Raw genomic sequence first — 19,346 nt, forward strand, 5'->3', positions numbered from 1 at the left:
ATAGCATACACAATGAGGAACGATAACCCCGCCCCCTTTTTTATCTTTAAAAAAATGTTTTATTGAATTTAACATTCTAAACAGTCAAGAAATCTCTTAGGGTTCCATGAGTGCATATTAACTAAGTTATTAAGCGGAGATCATGGATTGATAAAATTGGAAAATTCTACACAAAAATGACTTAACAGAATCCAAAATTATACACAATACCCAAAAGTACAGTCAGAAAAATAGTTTTGATGATAGACAGTGGAACCCTACAAAATTGTTCTGGAGTTCAATTTTTGATGTCCAATTAAAACTTGGTCAAGCCTAACAATGAATATCATAGAGGCAGGAATGGAAGTTGCTGTGGCATAGGAACTACTTGGGCTGTGCAGTGCAATATGAGCAATGCAATATTTTAAGTTTCACAGGGGCTAACGACTATCATGAAAATGACCAGAGGAGATTACCAACGAGTGGCACATCTTTCCTATTTCACAGTCAACAATGTTGACTATGAATTGGTTACTGTAGATAATACATCTGAAGGCCAGTACTCAGGCCACTCAGCACAAGATGTGCCCTTATGTTGCCTGCTCACAGAAATCTACATTTAGAACAACAAAGTAGTCAACCAGCATCATGAATGGATTGTGTTTGGCTTTAAATTAAAACAAAACTGGAGGGTGTTACAGAGAAGAATATGACCAGAATCAATTATTAGGCATTGTGTGATCAACTTAAATTTCATAACAAGACTGTGAAATATTTTAGAAATGCTTATTTTGCCAAAAATAATCGCAAACAACAAAAATACATCCAATGTTTTATTCTCCACTATTTAATATTTATTTAATCGGAATTTTAACAGCTTCCCTTTAACTCCAAATGACATTCTCTGTGAGGATTTGGCAGTCCACTTCAGAGGAAAGTTTGACACTATCAGATGCAACATTTGATCCAATCATTACACATTTTAAACACATCTGAGTGCCTGTCTTTTCCTGAAGAGACATTGGACAGTTTTTTTACTTATATTGATGCTGAGATACTTGACAAAGTCCATGTCCACCATGTCTTTTAGACCCAATTAAATTTTTAAAACATGGATTTTTACCCAAGGACTTTTAAACATTGTAAATTGCTCTCTTCAGATGAGAATCTTCACTGCGCAATTCAAAGAAGCAGTGGTAAGGCCCCTTCTGAAGAAGAGCTATTCCGATTCTAATGATTTGAACAACTACCGACCTGTATCTAACTTACCATTTTTAAGCACAATTTTAGAAAAAAAATGTTTTTATTCAATTCACTGATTTTAATGTATTTTTTTCAATACATTTTAATATCCTTGAAAAGTATCAGTCTGGTTTTAGCATGAATCACAGCACTGGGACGGGCCTCAAAATTTTAGAGTCAGTTCTGATAACTGTCAATTCACTGTGCTGATTCTGTTGAATCTTAGTCCTGCCTTCGACACGGTAGACCCCACTATTCTTTTAAACAGACTTAAACACCTGGTTGGCCTCTCTGGTACTATACACAAATATATATTTTTTACTCCACCAGAAATGGTACTGACAGAACCTTTATGATAAGTTTAGATACATACTCTTCAGAAATCCATGAAATAACACGTGGTGTCCCACAGGGATCAATTTTAGCCCGCCTTATTCAATTTGCATATTGTCCCTCTTGGCAGTGTCATCAGGAGGCATGGAGCGAACTTCCTCAGCTGTGCTGATGATGTGCAACTATACATCTCAGTGTCTCCTGATGTCACTTGTCCAATGGATACTCTTTTAAACTATATTTTAGACATCAAATCCTGGATGGCAGACATTTTTCTCCAGTTTAACCAGGAGAAAACTGAAGTTTTAGTCTGTGGCCCTGAGGCCCGCTGACTCAACTACAAGCACTGTCCTTAAAACCTTCCCCACTGATGAAAAACCTCATTGTTATTCTAGACTCTGAACTCACTTTTATTGCACACATCAAAAATATAACAAAAACAGGTTTTTCTCATTTAAAGAACATAGCCAGAGTCTGCTCCATTCTCTCTAGAGCCAACATGGAGATGTTAATGCATGCTTTTTTCCCCCAGTTCTGATTATATAGTTAACATACATCCATCCATTTTCTGAGCCGCTTCTCCTCACTAGGGTCGCGGGCGTGCTGGAGCCAATCCCAGCTATCATCGGGCAGGAGGCGGGGTACACCCTGAACCGGTTGCCAGCCAATCGCAGGGCACATACAAACAAACAACCATTTGCACTCACAGTCACACCTACAGGCAATTTAGAGTCTCCAATTAATGCATGTTTTTGGGATGTGGGAGGAAACTGGAGTGCCCGGAGAAAACCCACACAGGCACGGGGAGAACATGCAAACTCCGCACAGGCGGGGCCGGGGATCGAACCCCGCACCTCAGAACTGTGAGGCTGACGCTCTAACCAGTCGGCCACCGTGCCGCCTAAAAACAGAATACAATGATTTGCAAATCATGCTCAACCTATATTTACTTGAATACAAAGACAAGGTATTTAATGTTCAAACTGATAAACCTTATTGTTTTTAGCAAATAATTATGAACACGTTCCAAAAAAGCTGGGACAGGTGGCAAAAAAGACTGAGAAACTCGACTATGCAAAGCAAAAGCCATTTATCAACAGCACCCAGAAACGCCGCCAGCTTCTCTGGGCCCGAGCTCATCTAAGATGATCTGATGCAAAGTGGAAAAGTGTTCTGTAGTCTGACGAGTCCACATTTCAAATTGTTTTTGGAAATTGTGGACGTTGTGTCCTCCGGGCCAAAGAGGAAAAGAACCATCCGGACTGTTATGGACGCAAAGTTCAAAAGCCAGCATCTGTGATGGTATGGGGCTGTGTTAGTGTCAATGGCATGGGTAACTTGCACATCTGTGAAGGCACCATTAATGCTGAAAGGTACATACAGGTTTTGGAGAAACATATGCTGCCATCCAACCAACGTCTTTTTCATGGACGCCCCTGCTTATTTCAGCAAGACAATGCCAAACCACATTCTGCACATGTTACAACAGCGTGGCTTCGTAGTAAAAGAGTGCGGGTACTAGATTGGCCTGCCTGCAGTCCAGACCCGTGTCCCATTGAAAATGTGTGGCGCATTATGAAGCGTAAAATACGACAACGGAGACCCCGGACTGTTGAACAGCTGAAGCTGTACATCAAACAAGAATGGGAAAGAATTCCACCTACAAAGCTTCAACAATTAGTGTCCTCAGTTCCCAAACGTTTATTGAATGTTGTTAAAAGAAAAGTTGATGTAACACAGTGGTAAACATGACCCTGTCAAAGCTTTTTTGGAACGTGTTGCAGCCATAAAATTCTAAGTTAATGATTATTTGCTGAAAACAATGAAGTTTATCAGTTTGAACATTAAATATCTTGTCTTTGTAGTGTATTCAATTAAATATAGGTTGAACATGATTTGCAAATCATTGTATTCTGTTTTTATTTATGTTTAACACAACGTCCCAACTTAATTGGAATTGGGGTTGTATATAATATAGTACACACACAAATACTGTACATGCTGAAACATCTGTCCATCCACCAATTCTAGTGAATAGCAGAGAAACTAAAGTGTGGTTTTGTGTTGGGCATAATTTGGAGGCAGGTAATTTGAGAGCTGTGGAGCTTTACCTTTAAATGCTATGGGAGTATTCCCCAACGTTGGAGCAGCAGGCGCACTTCTTTCCTAAAGCCCCGAGTGAAGATGGTGTACAGGAAAGGGTTGCAGAGGGAGTTGATGGGATAAAAAATGATGAGGAGAATTTTGGAGTGAGACACGGTGATCAGGGGCATATGCAGTGTCGCAGAGATTGCGAAGAAGGAGATTGGCGCCATGCAAAGGAAGTCGGTGAAAATGAGCACCGCCATGCGCTTGGCGAGCTTTGTATCATTGTAGTGATTGGCAGGCTCCGGCTTGCGGACACTCTGGTAGATGCACACGTAGCAGAAACACACCCCCAGAAATGCAAGGACATTAAGCAATAGCACAATCATCACGTATGCCCGGGAAGCCCGCGTGTCAATATCCATTGGGAGACAGATGCTCACTTTGCTGTAGCTGCTGACTCCTACTAAGGGCAGCAAAGCAACCAGCAGGGAGAAGACCCAACCTGCAACCATGATGGCCACCACATGGTGCATCCCCAGCCTCTTGTTTAGATCCATGGCATTGATAATGGTGTACCAGCGTTCGAAGCTTATCACAGTGAGCGTATAAACGGATAGCTCACTTGAGAACATTGTCAGGAAGCCTGACATGTCACATCCTGGGCCCGTCTGCCATTCCGTGGCGTGGTTGTAGTACTCGTGGCGAGAGTGGCAGTCCATGCGGGCAATGAGCATCAGGTAAAAGCCCATGCACAGGTCTGCCAGGGCAAGGTTACATATAAGAAATCGTGAGATAGTTAGCTTGCGACTGGTAAAGAGCAGCATGACCAACACAGTGAGGTTAGCAACAATTGTCAAAAATGCTATTATCCATGTGACGTTGCCCAGGATGGGACCCAGGAGGTCCTCGCAAGGGTTAAAAGGATCTGGCTCTGGCGTGCACTGGATGCCGGCGTGGCTGGGACAAATATGTTCCAGTTGTGGATTCTCTTTGTAGAGGTCAATGCCTCGACCGAAATGTCTGGAGAACCAAAGATATTTGAGTTATTTTAAGTAGTTGATGGAACATTTTACATGTATCATATTATGGACATCAGGGTGGAGTACTGTATTTCTCCAAACAGTACATTGTCAAATAGATTCTTGTTATTTTAATTGTTCGGAAGGCTCTTTGCTTGCATTATTATGGAAAAACAACACTGAAAAATGTCATCAAACTGAACCTTAAACAAAAAGGTTGGGAATATGTGTTTGGTCTGTTGTAATAATACCTCAGAACTCCATCCGCTAACCCTAAAAGATCATCCAAATATTGTCTGTCCCGCTTATCCTCACCGAGGTCACGTTTGAGCGGGAGCCTATCCCAGCTGACTGGGCGAGAGGTGGGATACCCCTGAACTGCTCGCCAGCCAACTGCATTGCACATACTGAGAAACAATCGTTCACACTCACAGACACACCTACGCACAATTTAGTCTTTAATTATCTTTAAAAATGTCTTTGGAATGTGGGAAGGCCAGGACCTGAATTTGAACCCCCAACCTAAGAACTGTAAGCCATGTTCTAACCACTCGTTCACCGTGCCACCCCCACAGAACAGTGTTTATCAACTACTACCTCTGGAATTTGGGGGTAGAAAGTGGAGTGACCTGCCAACATGCTGAGGAGTAGAATACCATCCTGCAGTAGTGTGTGACCACCTTGAGGAGGAGGTGCCAGCAGTAGTGCTCGTTCTTAAACACTGCTTGACTGTTTCAACTATCTAAATTGTGTAATTGTTTTTTTATTTAGTGACTCTTAAGCAGAGATGGCAAAAGTACTCCACTGCGATACTTAAGCAGAAGTAACTTGTGGCTTTTCAGCTATCAGCGGTCACCACCACAAGTCACTCACATGACTTGTTTGGTACAGTTTTTGCACTGGATGGCCTTTCTTGACACAACCCATCATTTTTATTCGGGCTTGAACCAGCAATGCCTGGGTATTGGTGTGCTGGCCAGGAATCGAACACATGCCACCAACATGAAGGACAGCAGCATCTACCACTACACAACCAGTGCTACTTACAGATACAGATACTTATGCAAAAGAAAAAAAAATAGTCAAAAAAACAGAAAAAAATAGTACCTGTAATAGTAATAATAATACCTGTTTTTCTGACTATTTTTTTCTGTTTTTCGGACTAATTTTTTTCCACCTGTTTTTCTGACAAATTTTTTTCTGAGTTATCGGGACACATCGAACTCACGCGAGAACCTGTGAACTGCAAGTGACTCTTTGCGGACTCACTAATGCCGGTTTACTGCTCGGCCCGGATTGTGGTACATACGCTGGCGAAGCCGATTCCGGCGCCTCAGCTGCACACCATGTGGGTCCAGTATTTTCATCAGTCTCCTGATCGTCTCTTGAGTCACCACGTAGCCAGCCTGAATGCATTTTAAATGCATTATCTTGTATCCATGGAGCATACCATATCTGTCCAACTGATTCTGGACAAACATTGCTGTATCTAGCCTGATCTGAATGGGCTTTCCTCCTGAACAAACGCAAAGTCAGCAGGTGCCTGCGTAATGTCGACAAACTAATAACAATACCATCTATGTGACTCAAAGACAGGAGTATCTCCCAATGTCTTAAACCCATATCAAAATAAAACTTGATCAAACTGAATAAGCCGGTCATGTTGCTTACTACGGATTCCGCAAAGAGTCACTTGCAGTTCGCAGGTTCTCGCGTGAGTTCGATGTGTCCTGATAACTCAGAAAAAAAATTGTCAGAAAAACAGGTGGAAAAAAATTAGTCCGAAAAACAGAAAAAAATAGTCAGAAAAACAGGTGGAAAAAATAGTCAGAAAAACAGAAAAAAATAGTCAGAAAAACAGGTGGAAAAATTTTTTGTCCAGAAAACAGAAACAAATAGTCAGAAAAAAAGGCGGAAATTTTTTTTGTCAGAAAAACAGAAAAAAATTGTCAGAAAAACAAAGCCCTCAAAGAAATTACTCAGAAAAACAGGAGTTTTCTTTTTTTTTTATCCAAGTGAATGCAATACGCTTCCGTAGGAAATGTACTTAAGTACTAAAGTAAAAATTTTATTTTACTCCCAATATCCCTTTTGATAACTTGGTACAATGAAAAAACATTATTTTTGCATACAAAAGTTCCCATTTTTTATTAACTTACAAAGCACTTGTACTGAGAAGAAAAACAATCCTGTCACATGTTTCTTTTTTAAACGGTTGTCGTTCATGCCTCCTTGTTCCCATTTCTCCATGTTACTGCTATCCCTGTTTTTTCTGTCTTTTAAGACCCCAATATCTCATTCAATCAATTTCTCAATCGCAGTTGACTTTACTACCTCTCTATTTACAGTACATCTTTTTGACATTGTGTCGTCATCCGCGAAGGTTGAAAAAAGGAACGAGCCTATTTTTACAAAGTAAAAATCTGTTTTCATATGTAGTACAAGTAAAAGTCATCAGAAAAATAAATACTCAAGTACAAATTTAAGTACAGTAACAAAGTATTTGTACTTCATTGCTTCCTGCCACTGCTCTTAAGACTCATGTCCATCCAAATCCAATCTACTACGACACCAAACGAGACAATAGCAACAGTAGAATAAGCTGTTTTGCATGGGCAGTGATGATTTGGCACATTTTACAGGCACATATTCAATTGCACTGCTCATCCCTTGAATCCACACGTTCCTTACAAATGGAGCATCATTTGAGGGGAAATAAAAAGGCTTTCCAATGGTATAAAATGTATTGTCGAGAAACATTTTTACAACAGAATAATCTACCAAACTAATTTACAAACCTTTTTTGAAGTTTTGATTTGAATATTAAGAGTAAAATTAGTCTGCGATTGGCTGGCGACCAGTTCAGGGTGTACCCCGCCTCCCGCCCGAAGGTAGCTGGGATAGGCTCCAGCAGCCCGCGACCCTAGTGAGGATAAGCGGTAATGAAAATCGATGGATGGATGGATGGATGGATAGTAAAATTAGCAGTGTCATACATGATATATTGTATTTTAGTAACTTACGTGTGTATCGATTCACAAAATGGGATTGGATTCTTGAGGGCCTCCTGTCTGTTAATGTAAAATCAGGTGTTAAGTGTGATGTTTCTTTGCTCAATGTCAAACTTTTGATGGATTGTATTCATGTTTGTATTATTATTTCATGTTACATCTGGAAGGACAGATTGTTTACCTGTGTTTGCTGTACCACAAGCGGAACGCACAGCACTGGCTCGCGTACGTGAGCTCAGCCACCCCCAGCTCAGCCAGGCTCTCTAATGGAGGAAGGCGCTTCAGAGCAAAAGCAGATTTGGCTTTCAGGCGCTTTACCTGCTCCAACCCCTTCCGGGGGAGGGAGGTCAAAGCTGTGGAGGACACATCCCTGAATCACACACAGACGTGTACACATAGAGAAGAGGTTACCTTAACTATACGGCCCTGATTACACAACGGCAGGCAGATCTCCCCTTTAAATAAACGTTGGCTGCTAACTGCAGGTGAGTAAACAAACACCTGGGTCCCTATATGAAGAAATATGGAACACCTCAAGTATTCTACTTGTGTCTATACATGGAAAAAACATAGTGAGTGAGGACAAACATTCAGGCAATATTGCTTATAAATTGTCGGGATTTGGGTCATCCTGTGAATAGGTCTACTACCGCATTTAGTTCTCGTGTTGGTTGCTTCATATTAGCTGATAAATGATAGTGCTGGATGCTAAGAGCTAAATGCTTGCTGTTCCTACCATTTTATTTTTCTGCAACTTATCAAGCTATTGCTGCTATCTGCTAATTGTGTGGTTAGGCACACTGTGAGCGTTTGAAATTTGTTTATGCCGCGCACACACACATTTTTAAAGCTATATGACTAGGTTGTTGGCTATATGACTATGTGGTCGGCTACGAAACCAAAACAATGATAAAGTCTCTGAGGCTTCATGGAAGCCGTCCTGATCCTACACAGTACGAGGCTACGACTGGTCATGAGTTCAATGCTAAATTCCAAACATGATTAGCCTACTGCATGTGGCTTTGAAACCCGGTTTAAATGTCCCTCCAAACTGACAGCCAGAATTTTGATATAATTGAATTGGGTTTGTTAAAAATATATAACCAATGTGTTTTTTTAACACTCACAGATAAAGCGGACCCAAGGCTCCTTCGAAAGCGTCTTCTGGAAGGTTGCACAGATGTCTGTTGTATCTTAAATCTCTACAAATGAAGAAAGAGCTACATTCAAAGTGTGAAAGATAAAAATAGATCGTTTTCATTGACAGTAGAACTTCCAAAGTTGAACAATCCATTCTCTGACAATGGTTGGCAGGCAGCATAACACATTTTGAGCACTTGTATTGTCGGTAAAGTAATTCTACGCTAAACACATCATTTGCCTGCTAAACAAATTTGTGTCTATAACGGACATTTAATTTGTTGAAAAATGAGTTGTGCTGAGCAGGTTGGCCGTTTACTATGTCACAGTAAGTTCAATTCCTGGTTATATGGTTATACTGTTCGGTTTTACCCTTCTGTGGTGACACATTATTGTTTAACTAATAATTGTGCCCACTGAGCTGAATTTTGATGGGATTTGCTGACATTTCATGTCACTCAAATATTTTTATTGTTATTATTTTGTAACTTTTGAGTCATGTTTTTCCAGCAAATTTGAGATGAACTCCAAATTGTACAACTTTTTTGGCTATTCAACTTTGGAAGTTCTTTGTACTTCTTTTTGAGTGTACAGTAATCATTCACCCGCGACCCTAGTGAGGAGAAGCGGCTCAGAAAATGGATGGATGGAGTAATCATTCATATTTGACTGAAGCATATACTGCATCTACCCATTGACATCTATCAGTGTGTGGAAGTTCGAGAAAATAAAGGGACATCCGGTCTTTGTTTAGTCTTGCATACTATTTGTTTGCTGTATTTTTATAAGAGAGCTATTAAAAGTATACAACATAATGATATATACTATCAGGAAAATACTACATCAGCCTTTTATATTTGTTGCACGCTTGTCTTTTAAATGAAAAAAGATCACCAACGGAAGACTTACAGTGTTCTGATGAAGGTTCCATTGAATGCATGTGGGTTGATTTCCTTGAAACCGCTACCGATCAGGCTGCTGTCAAGGTAAAATATACAGTCAACAAATCCAATGGCCAAGGTTGAGGAAGTGAACATTCCGTTACAAAAGCACATTTGAGAAGCAAAACACCAAATAAATAAATAAATAAATAAACTGTGACTACATTCTTAAAAGCACCAATGTTTGTTAAAGTGCTAAGACAAAGTCTTTAGCATTTATACTCACATGTCACTGGTCATCTGTGTCATACCATTGAAGGAATTGGCAGGAATATTTTTTATGGCCATGTTTCCTTGCATTTTTCTGCAAAACCAGATCAATCCAAAAGGTTTGGCTAATTAGTCAGACACTGATGTTAGTTAATGCAGTCTGAGGAACTGTGAAACAACTGTAGGATATGTTCTGATGTTCGTGGCATTGAGACATTCAGTGATGTATAAAAATAGGCCTTGAGAAAAAAATGTAAGTGCACAAAAACGATGTTGGCAACCACTCTATTAATTTTGTATGGGATTACTTACAGGCTGAATGGGAATGCCAAGGAGGATATAGTGGAAAGGTCTGGGAAGTGCATCACCCCAGTGCCAAAGATGCACCTGTGAAAAATGATATTACATTACGTGAATATTGGTATGTGTTTTTATGTAACTCTTCCCATCGCCACCATACCTTTTACTTTCAAGGAATCCCTTTCATTTACTCTTGAATGTCCATGTTGTTACATTTAAATGCACATGCTTCCTCTGTATTGCATGTCTTGTTGTCTAAAAAGGGTATCTGAGAGATAGCTAAGATTAAACTGTCAATCTAAGTGTAAAATTCACTGATTACTTTCACATATGAATAATGAAGAACTACTACAGGCTAACATACTCTGAAATAAAATACAATTATGAAAAAAAGGATATACTTACAAATAATTCAGATCGGGCAGGTCAGTGAATGCTCCCTTTTCAATTGTCCTCAGATTTTTCATATTTTTAAGAGTACTACGGGAATACACATACAGAGCAAAATCATTTGTTGTTTTGGCTAGGTCACAATAGCTATATGTAAATAGAATGTCACTCAAATGTGTTTTTCTTAACAAAAGTCACAAAAATGAGTTTGTGCATGTGTTTGTTAGCAGGGTACATTCTGGTTAATGCTGTAGTCATTCACATGCTAAAAATGAATTCATGCAGCAACATGCTATGTAATAATAGGCACAATCTTGTCTTTTTCATGTATATTATTTTTTAGGTGTACTACATTACCAGTCAAAGGTTTAGACGCAGTTTCGCATTCAATAGCACTAGAAAGTGTGTTCAAACTTTTGACTGTATTGTATGTCAAACGACATAAAACAAACATTCTTTGAGGAGGACTTTTGCCCAGTGCTACAACTAAAGCGTGATCAGTTATGTAAACTCCCTCCAAAAGAATTGCAACAGTGAGGCCATTTTATTTATTTTTTTAAATATAGAACAAAAACATTTGGACATTTCAGTTTTGATTTCCAGTACACAACAGAGAATATATTTGTTATTTGTAATAAAACCCCATTGTGTGTGTGTGTGTGTGTGTGTGTGTGCGGGGTGGTGAAAAAAAGTATGAGAACAGATGGACTTACTATTTAGTTGCAAATCCTTAGCATAACTGCCTTGAGCCTCTGATCTATTGACATTAGCGAACTTCTTTTGAGGATACAATACATGCACGTTAGGGTATAAGACTGGATACTGACTTGAGCAATCACAAACCTTTCACTTCATTCCCCTTAGTGTTTTAGCCACCACCTTGCTGCATGAGGAAGGTTCTCCCAATAATTTGGTTGCATATTTCTTTATATTGGCAGACAAAAATGTTTCTGTAGACTTCAATTACTTTTGCTGCTGGCATCATGTGTTTCATCAGTGAAGATTAATGAAACCCTCCTAAAAGAAGCCATGCAATCCCAAGCTAGGACATTACCTCCCCGGTTTCACAGATGATGTTTGATGTTTGACATCAAGAGCATTGTACTGTATATTACTCTCTCAAAGTCTTAGGCTTTCCATTTTTTTTGTAAAGGTTCATCCTTTTTCTCATTCCATAAAACGTTAATGCAGAATTCTTGAGGTAAGCTTCTGTACATTTTGCCCTTTCTGTTTTTCTCTGAAGGATGTTGCTGATGTGGTTAACATGTCTTTTGGTACTTCTTTAAAATGCTAAAAAAAAAAAAATTGTAATCATCTACTGCTGTTTTCATAGACCTATTTATTTGAAGTACAGTAGGTCACTTAGTCCGCCAGTGGTTTCTGTCTTCTTCAGCACCTTGCAAATGGTTTTATTGGCTTTGGCCAATGTTTGTGTAATGGTTCTGATTGATTTTCCATCTTCTCTCAGTTTCAAAAATTGCACGTTTTTTACCCATATAAAATGGGTAAGTTCAAGAAAAAAATGCTCGGTGTCTTCTGAGTTGTGTACCAGATTCAGATGTAAATACCTGAATATAAAAGCTGAAAGGTTAATCCATTGTCTCGTATTCCTACTTTGATGTCAAACACACATTTTGTCAGTCTACAGTAAAAATGTAGGCATTTTTACCATTACGAAAAATGGTGTACGGACGTCACGGTGATCAGCACACACTGCAGCCCGCATTTGGAGTCGCTATTCTTAAATTGTAAACCATTCTACTCGCCACGTGAGTTCGCATCATTCATTTTCGCTGGCGTCTATATTCCGCCTCAAGCTAACACGAACGCCGCATTGCTAACGCTCGCCGATCAAGTCAACGAAATTGAAAAAAAACACCCCGACTCACCCCTCATTATTCTTGGGGACTTTAACAAAGCTAAACTCAACCACGAACTCCCTAAATACAAGCAGCACATCGACTGTCCTACCAGGGAAAATAATACTTTAGACCACTGCTACACCACGGTAAAAAACGCATACCGTGCTATACCTCGTGCAGCCTTGGGCTCGTCTGATCACTGCTTAATTCACTTAATACCGACGTACAGGCAAGAACTTAAATGTGCGAAGCCTACAGTGAAAACAGTCAAAAAGTGGACAAATGAAGCCAAGATGGAACTTCAAAGCTGCTTAGACTGCACAGACTGGAGTGTCTTTGAAAATTCAGCTGGCAGCCTGGATGAATATACGGACACTGTTACATCCTATATCAGTTTCTGTGAAGAGGTCTGTGTTCCAACAAAATCATTTCGCACATTCAACAACAATAAGCCGTGGTTCACTGCTAAACTTAAGCAGCTTCGCCAAGCTAAGGAGGACGCATATCAGAGCGGGGACAGGGCCCTGTATAATCGAGCTAGAAACCAGCTGACCAAAGAAATTAACATTGCAAAGAGGATCTATACAGCAAAGTTGGAAAAACAGTTTAGCGCAAACGACTCTAAATCAGTCTGGCATGCATTCCAGTCGCTGACTAATTACAAGCGACGATCCCCCCAAGCTGAGAACAATAGCACACTAGCCAACGACTTGAATACCTTCTACTGCAGATTTGAAAAGGACAGTTTCACACCACACACCAATCCGGCCGCACCCGCGACCACAATCACACCTCTGACCTCTGCGTTAACCATCCATGAACAGGATGTGAGACGCATCTTCAAACAACAAAAGATTAACAAAGCGGCAGGCCCGGACCACGTGTCTCCATCCTGCCTCAAAGTCTGCGCGGACCAGCTCGCGCCAGTCTTCACTCAGATATTCAACAGATCACTGGAAATGTGCGAAGTTCCATCCTGCTTCAAACGCTCCACCATCATCCCAGTCCCCAAGAAACCTGCAATCTCGGGTCTGAATGACTACAGGCCTGTCGCTTTGACATCTGTGGTCATGAAGTCCTTTGAACGTCTTGTGCTGGACCACCTCAAGAGTGTCACAGGTCCCCTGCTGGACCCCCTGCAGTTTGCCTACCAAGCGAACAGATCTGCGGATGATGCAGTCAACATGGGACTGCACTTCATCCTAGAACACCTCGACAGTGCAGGGACCTACGCGAGGATCCTGTTCGTGGACTTCAGCTCAGCGTTCAACACCATCATCCCTGAACTCCTTTCATCCAAGCTTCTCCAGCTCAGCGTCTCACCTGCCATCTGCCAGTGGATTTACAGCTTTCTGACGGGCAGGACACAGCAGGTCAGGCTGGGGGAGGCCACCTCATCCACACGCAGCATCAGCACTGGGGCGCCCCAAGGTTGTGTCCTCTCTCCGCTGCTCTTCTCTCTCTACACGAACGACTGCACCTCAGCGAACCCGACTGTCAAACTCCTGAAGTTTGCAGATGACACCACTGTCATCGGCCTCATCAAGGACGGTGACGAGTCTGCATATCGACAGGAAGCGGAGCGGCTGGAGCTGTGGTGCGGCCGACACAACCTGGAGCTGAACACGCTCAAGACTGTAGAGATGATCGTGGACTTCAGGAGGCATCCTTCGCCACAGCTGCCCCTCACGCTGTCCAGCTGCCTTGTGTCAACCGTCGAGACCTTCAAGTTCCTGGGAATTACAATCTCCCAGGACCTGAAGTGGGCGACCAACATCAACTCCGTCCTCAAAAAGGCCCAGCAGAGGATGTACTTCCTGCGGCTTCTGAGAAAGCATGGCCTGCCACCGGAGCTGCTGAGACAGTTCTACACAGCGGTCATCGAATCAGTCCTGTGTTCTTCCATCACAGTCTGGTTTGGTGCTGCTACAAAAAAGGACAAACTCCGACTGCAACGGACAATCAAAACTGCTGAAAGGATTGTCGGTACCCCCCTACCCACCCTTGAGGACTTGCACGCTGCCAGAACTAAGACACCCTGGTCACCAGCTCTTCCAGGTCCTTCCCTCAGGTAGGCGCTACCGATCAATGCAAACTAGAACTAGTAGACATTCCAACAGCTTCTTCCCTCTTGCAATCAACTTCTTGAACAGCTAACTTACAATTCCATTACAACAAGCTGGCAATTTTTTGACTTGAGTTCGTTGTCACATTTCTGTATTATGTATTACTCGTGCACTCACTGTAGTTGTCTCGCCGTGCTGCACTATTTGCATATAGTGGCCACTCATGCCAGAGTAGTATCTGCTCCATTTGCACACTGATTGAGGAGTATCTGTAACATTTGCACAACCATTGTCCCAGATTATCGCACTACTCGTCACTTTAAACCGCATACACTCCTTGAAGTCTCAGTGCCCTTTGCACAATGGTCATTGCACCGGACTATTGCGATATTAGCCATTCGAACTGAGGACTCTGCATCTTTTTGCACAATTGTTGTTTGTTGTTGTTTTTTGTTAATGTCTTTATGTCTCCAAAGTGTTCTGTAAATTGACTGTCTGTTGTACTAGAGCGGCTCCAACTACCGGAGACAAATTCCTTGTGTGTTTTGGACATACTTGGCAAATAAAGATAATTCTGATTCTGATTCTGATTCTGATTCCCCACACTGCTCCATTATTTTTGGAGGGGAGTGTAATTGAGCGATAAATTCTGGGAAACTGAAACGGGAAAAGGAGGAACCGCTGAAATAATGAACTTGTTTCAACATAGACAGTATGTTATACATACATTTCTCTCAAGCCGTAAATGGAGATGAAGGCGTGTGTCTGTATCCGGGTCACAGAGCTGTAGTAGATCATGCTGTGGCACACACACAGCTTGACATCAGGTTGAGACTGAGATAGGAGACTAAATCAAGAAACTGAAATATTTAACATTTAAGTATTAAACAGGAATGGCCTTTAAGAAGTCCACAAATCCAACAAAATGTACAGTATATGGAAAACAATAAATGAATAGGCATACTTGTACTCCTGGTATGCTTTGCTGGATCTTATTGTCACAAAAGGGCTTTTGGCGTAATAGATTTCATGCAAAATGTATTCTTTTCCTACACAAACACGTTTCATCTTGTATGATGAGTCAATTTTAAAGTACATTATGGGTGTATCTAGGCCAGGGGTCACCAACATGGTGCTAAACTGGCACCATGTAACCCCGACCACATGAGAAGCCTGCCTCTTGTAAACGTAGCACACATTAATGGCACATTGTCCGTATGTTGTAGAAGTGATCATTTGAAAATGTAAGAGCTTGTAGAGATTTATAAATTGAAAGTGTTGCATATTTATGTTGATCTGTTCCTATCTTGCTACAGTAAATCACTGTTGATAATTATTGCGACAAATCATGATCAGTCTTCCTATAGATGAATATCATTCATTATTAATAATAACATGAAGTTCAAGGCAATTCAGGCAAATTTCTTAATTTAGAAGTGTGTATCAAACTGGTTTCCTTTCGCATTACTCAGTCCCCAAGAAGTAGCTATCAGTTTTCAAAAAGATTGGTGACCCCCTCATCTAGGCCAAGAAGATCAAGTGAAAATGTTTAAGAATGACGTCTAAACAAAGACATTGAAAGGTAAACAGACTTTTAGACTTGTCCTTGAGTGTTTTGTTTTCTAATAGAAGCATAACTGACCTCTCTTTCTCTCTTTTCTACAAATTTCTTTTTTTCTATTCTTGGGTCACTGTGCTTCAATATCAAAGTGACAATGAAATCCCACAATTTATTTTCAAACCTTCCTGCCATATGCTGTCAAAGAAAGCTTTGCCCACCCACGATAGAGAGCTTCTTGTTTCAGTCTATCTTGGAGCAACTGAGAAATACGTATCAATCTACATTTGCAGCATCCTTATTGTAATCTACTTTAAAGTAACAATATGTAGTGATAAACAATTTTATGTTAAAATGGCTTGTAAGAGAAAATACTATCATCCCATGCTAACCCCCGCACCAGCCTGGACACTTCACATGCTAATCTTAGTCTTTAAGATTTGTATGCACTGTTTGTACAAACTTGCATAAAAATGATTAAAGAACATTTTTTTTCCCGACAACAACATACAGTTACTGAGTGCTATTTTACACAATGCTGTGTTGTCTCTTTTAGGTTACTTGTACACGGTAAACCCATTTTGACCAGATTAGAATTTTAAGTATCCCAGACTGATAAGGCTCGTCCCTGAAGAGGAGAGCAAAGTTTTCACCATAACCAAACAACATTTCATATCTGCTCCTCCAACTGGAAGAGAATTGTTGACTAAAAACTAATGCCAACATTGGAAAGCGCAATAAGGTGTTGAGGGTTTATAGATACACTGTAACTGTAAACATGATACAATACATCCATTTTACTTCATATAAATTTTTCTGTCACTAGATGTACAGTATAAGTTAGATTTAGATGGATGGACAACTTTCAATTGATTTTGTCCAGTCTGAATATTTTATTTAATCATTTAAATATGCAGTACTATAAACGTTCTAAAAACTCACTGGCTATATAGAATAAAATGCTAGGTTTAGAGTTTATTCCAAGAGTTTTGGGACATACTTCATCACAGTTCTATAGAAAATCCTCTGAAGAAAAGCAATATCACATCATTCCAGTCAATGGGACCTTTGGCATTTGATGGCCTACTTTTGCGGTGTGATGGTTATAAGTGTGGTATGCAAAGGTCCTGCTTTATCAGGCAAGGAACTACATTTGGTAACTTAAATGGGTGTTCAAAATGAACCCCTTATGCCTCACTATGAGGTATGGAGAACAGCAATGATTTTCTTCTAGCCATAGCATCTTAAATGAAATGAAATATAAGATAATTAAATATGCCTATGATTATATATCATAAAATGTTAGTTACGATAAATATTGATATTATGCAATAAAATGCAAATGCATTCTTTGACTGTATATGGTTGTTAATTTCACAGTTTAATAACAAATAACACTTTGCAAAATGGTCTGCTGATGCCCTTTACACTCAACACGAACACTAATACTGTACAATTATTCATAGATGTAAACCATCAATGGCACAGTTAAATGGCACCAAATACAGCTGGAGCGCTGGGAATGTAACATGTGCATTATTGTGTGTATGGCTGGCAGTGATTTCGAATAATATCTTTGAACAGCAATACACTTTAAACAGCATTATTACCTTTGTCAAGGCATATTAATACAGGTACAGCTCTGTAATATGTTGTGTATCTGCACCTAATGTTGTAGCCAATGAGTGCATCATATTAACTAGAGCAACACAGTTTTGCCTATGAGCTAGTTGGATATTGATTCCAATATGAACGAAACCCCTGATCAATACGTCAAGTAAAATGTAATTATGTTATTAGGGAAATGTTTCCAACGACACATTCCTAATCGTTTTTTTTTGTTTTGTTTTTTTTAACATTATTTAAGGTGGCTGGAGCAGCTTTTATTCTTGCTTCAATCATTTATATTAAACATGAGTACTTGTGCTGCTTTGCTCGATTCAACCCATAAGATATGCTTCAATACACTTTATGCAATAACTTACATTGCTTTTATGTTGATCAGTTCCTTGAAGGCATGGGTTGGAAGTTCTTCAAGATCCAGGTGTTTGAAAACTCTGTTAAATATGTAACAATGGAAAATGCTTCCTCCACAGTATTTGTACAGTAGAAATATTGCAACAGAATGTCTCAATAGTAACAATATCGGTTTGTTTGACTACAAGTTCAAAACAAAAAAAGATGCATGTTAGATTAGATCTTTATTCAAAGACAACGATACTTACATGGATGTGGTGTTATTCTTAGAAGCCAGTTGAGTATCATTGCTGCATTGGAAGCTGGAGGCCGTGCAGTGGCAGATTCGCGGACATTTGAATGCCTCATAGGAGGTCACAGAGAGGATGCCGGACAATGCAACCACTACCCAGAGCACCTGGGGGGTCATTTGTGAAATCAAGAATTAAAAAAAAGACCCTTAAGTTTACAAAAAAAAGAAGACTTTATAAGTAAAATGTAATGTTACACGCCTAAGCTACACTGCAAAAAAAAAAAGGTGGCTGTCTTGTTTTCTCCTTTTAAGTGTTAGCGGTAGTGTTGCCTTCATGTACTCACGTAAATGTGAGATGCATGCCTGCCTGGAGGAGTTGGCTAAAAAGTGGAGTACTTGTGACGCTGAGTGGGTGGAGATTATGATAGCTCTTTCACTATAGTTTCTTCATGATATCTGAATAATATGCAGTAAAACTGCATTAAAAGCTTTTAACAACGCATTAGGTATGCCCGCACAATCTAATACAACAGCTGTTTTCCAAAAAGATCAGATCTTCTACTATTACAAGTACTACTACGCATTGTGACCAGAAAAACTCTTTGATGTATAAAAGTCTCTCTGAATTATAAAGAAAAGGTTTTCTACCCATAACTGTGAAAAACAGACCGCATGCTCATTTAGCATTGTGCATGCACAGCTTTTCAACTATCATTGGAAAGGTTCAGTTCAAGTCGACTTCATGCATGACCTAACAGTCAGCAGGGGTGAAAGATGACACGCACGCAGGGTGCTTTAGTTGTGTCTTCCACTTGAAAACCTCTTCAGAGAATGGCAAGTTGACCTCGGAAGAAAGAGAATGGGGAAAATGGATCGAGACGTAACATAAATTCAACAAAGCCTCTCTGGCGTAAAACAACTTGACAATTGTGCACATTGAAAAAGTGTTTTAAGAGAATTAGGGCTGCACTAAAAAAAAAAAAAAAATGAAATTACAT

At 40.1% G+C, this 19,346-nt stretch overlaps 1 protein-coding gene across 1 annotated transcript; it reads right to left on the bottom strand.

Moving 5' to 3' along the window:
- Nucleotides 1-140: 140 nt before the first annotated feature.
- On the bottom strand, nt 141-18,671 carry lhcgr (luteinizing hormone/choriogonadotropin receptor). The gene is made up of 11 exons (XM_061790621.1): nt 18,365-18,671; nt 18,125-18,196; nt 15,309-15,380; nt 10,669-10,743; nt 10,276-10,350; nt 9,980-10,057; nt 9,722-9,790; nt 8,800-8,874; nt 7,854-8,042; nt 7,685-7,732; nt 141-4,662 (listed from the first exon to the last, which is right to left on the bottom strand). Exons 1-11 carry the CDS (start codon nt 18,523-18,525, stop codon nt 3,675-3,677), a joined length of 1,902 nt encoding a protein of 633 aa, XP_061646605.1. The 5' UTR covers nt 18,526-18,671; the 3' UTR covers nt 141-3,674.
- Nucleotides 18,672-19,346: the final 675 nt, after the last annotated feature.

The sequence above is a fragment of the Phyllopteryx taeniolatus genome, chromosome 11 (genome assembly GCF_024500385.1).
Source record: "Phyllopteryx taeniolatus isolate TA_2022b chromosome 11, UOR_Ptae_1.2, whole genome shotgun sequence".
Lineage (NCBI taxonomy): Eukaryota > Metazoa > Chordata > Actinopteri > Syngnathiformes > Syngnathidae > Phyllopteryx > Phyllopteryx taeniolatus.

What these genes read in the sequence shown, in the direction of transcription:
- lhcgr (XM_061790621.1), bottom strand. Translation starts at nt 18,525, where the DNA reads ATGACCCCCCAGGTGCTCTGGGTAGTGGTTGCATTGTCCGGCATCCTC. An exon ending in AAGAATAACACCACATCCAT is followed by an intron (nt 18,197 to 18,364) that starts GTAAGTATCGTT and finishes CATATTTAACAG; the next exon opens with AGTTTTCAAACACCTGGATC. An exon ending in CTGATCAACATAAAAGCAAT is followed by an intron (nt 15,381 to 18,124) that starts GTAAGTTATTGC and finishes TGTGTGCCACAG; the next exon opens with CATGATCTACTACAGCTCTG.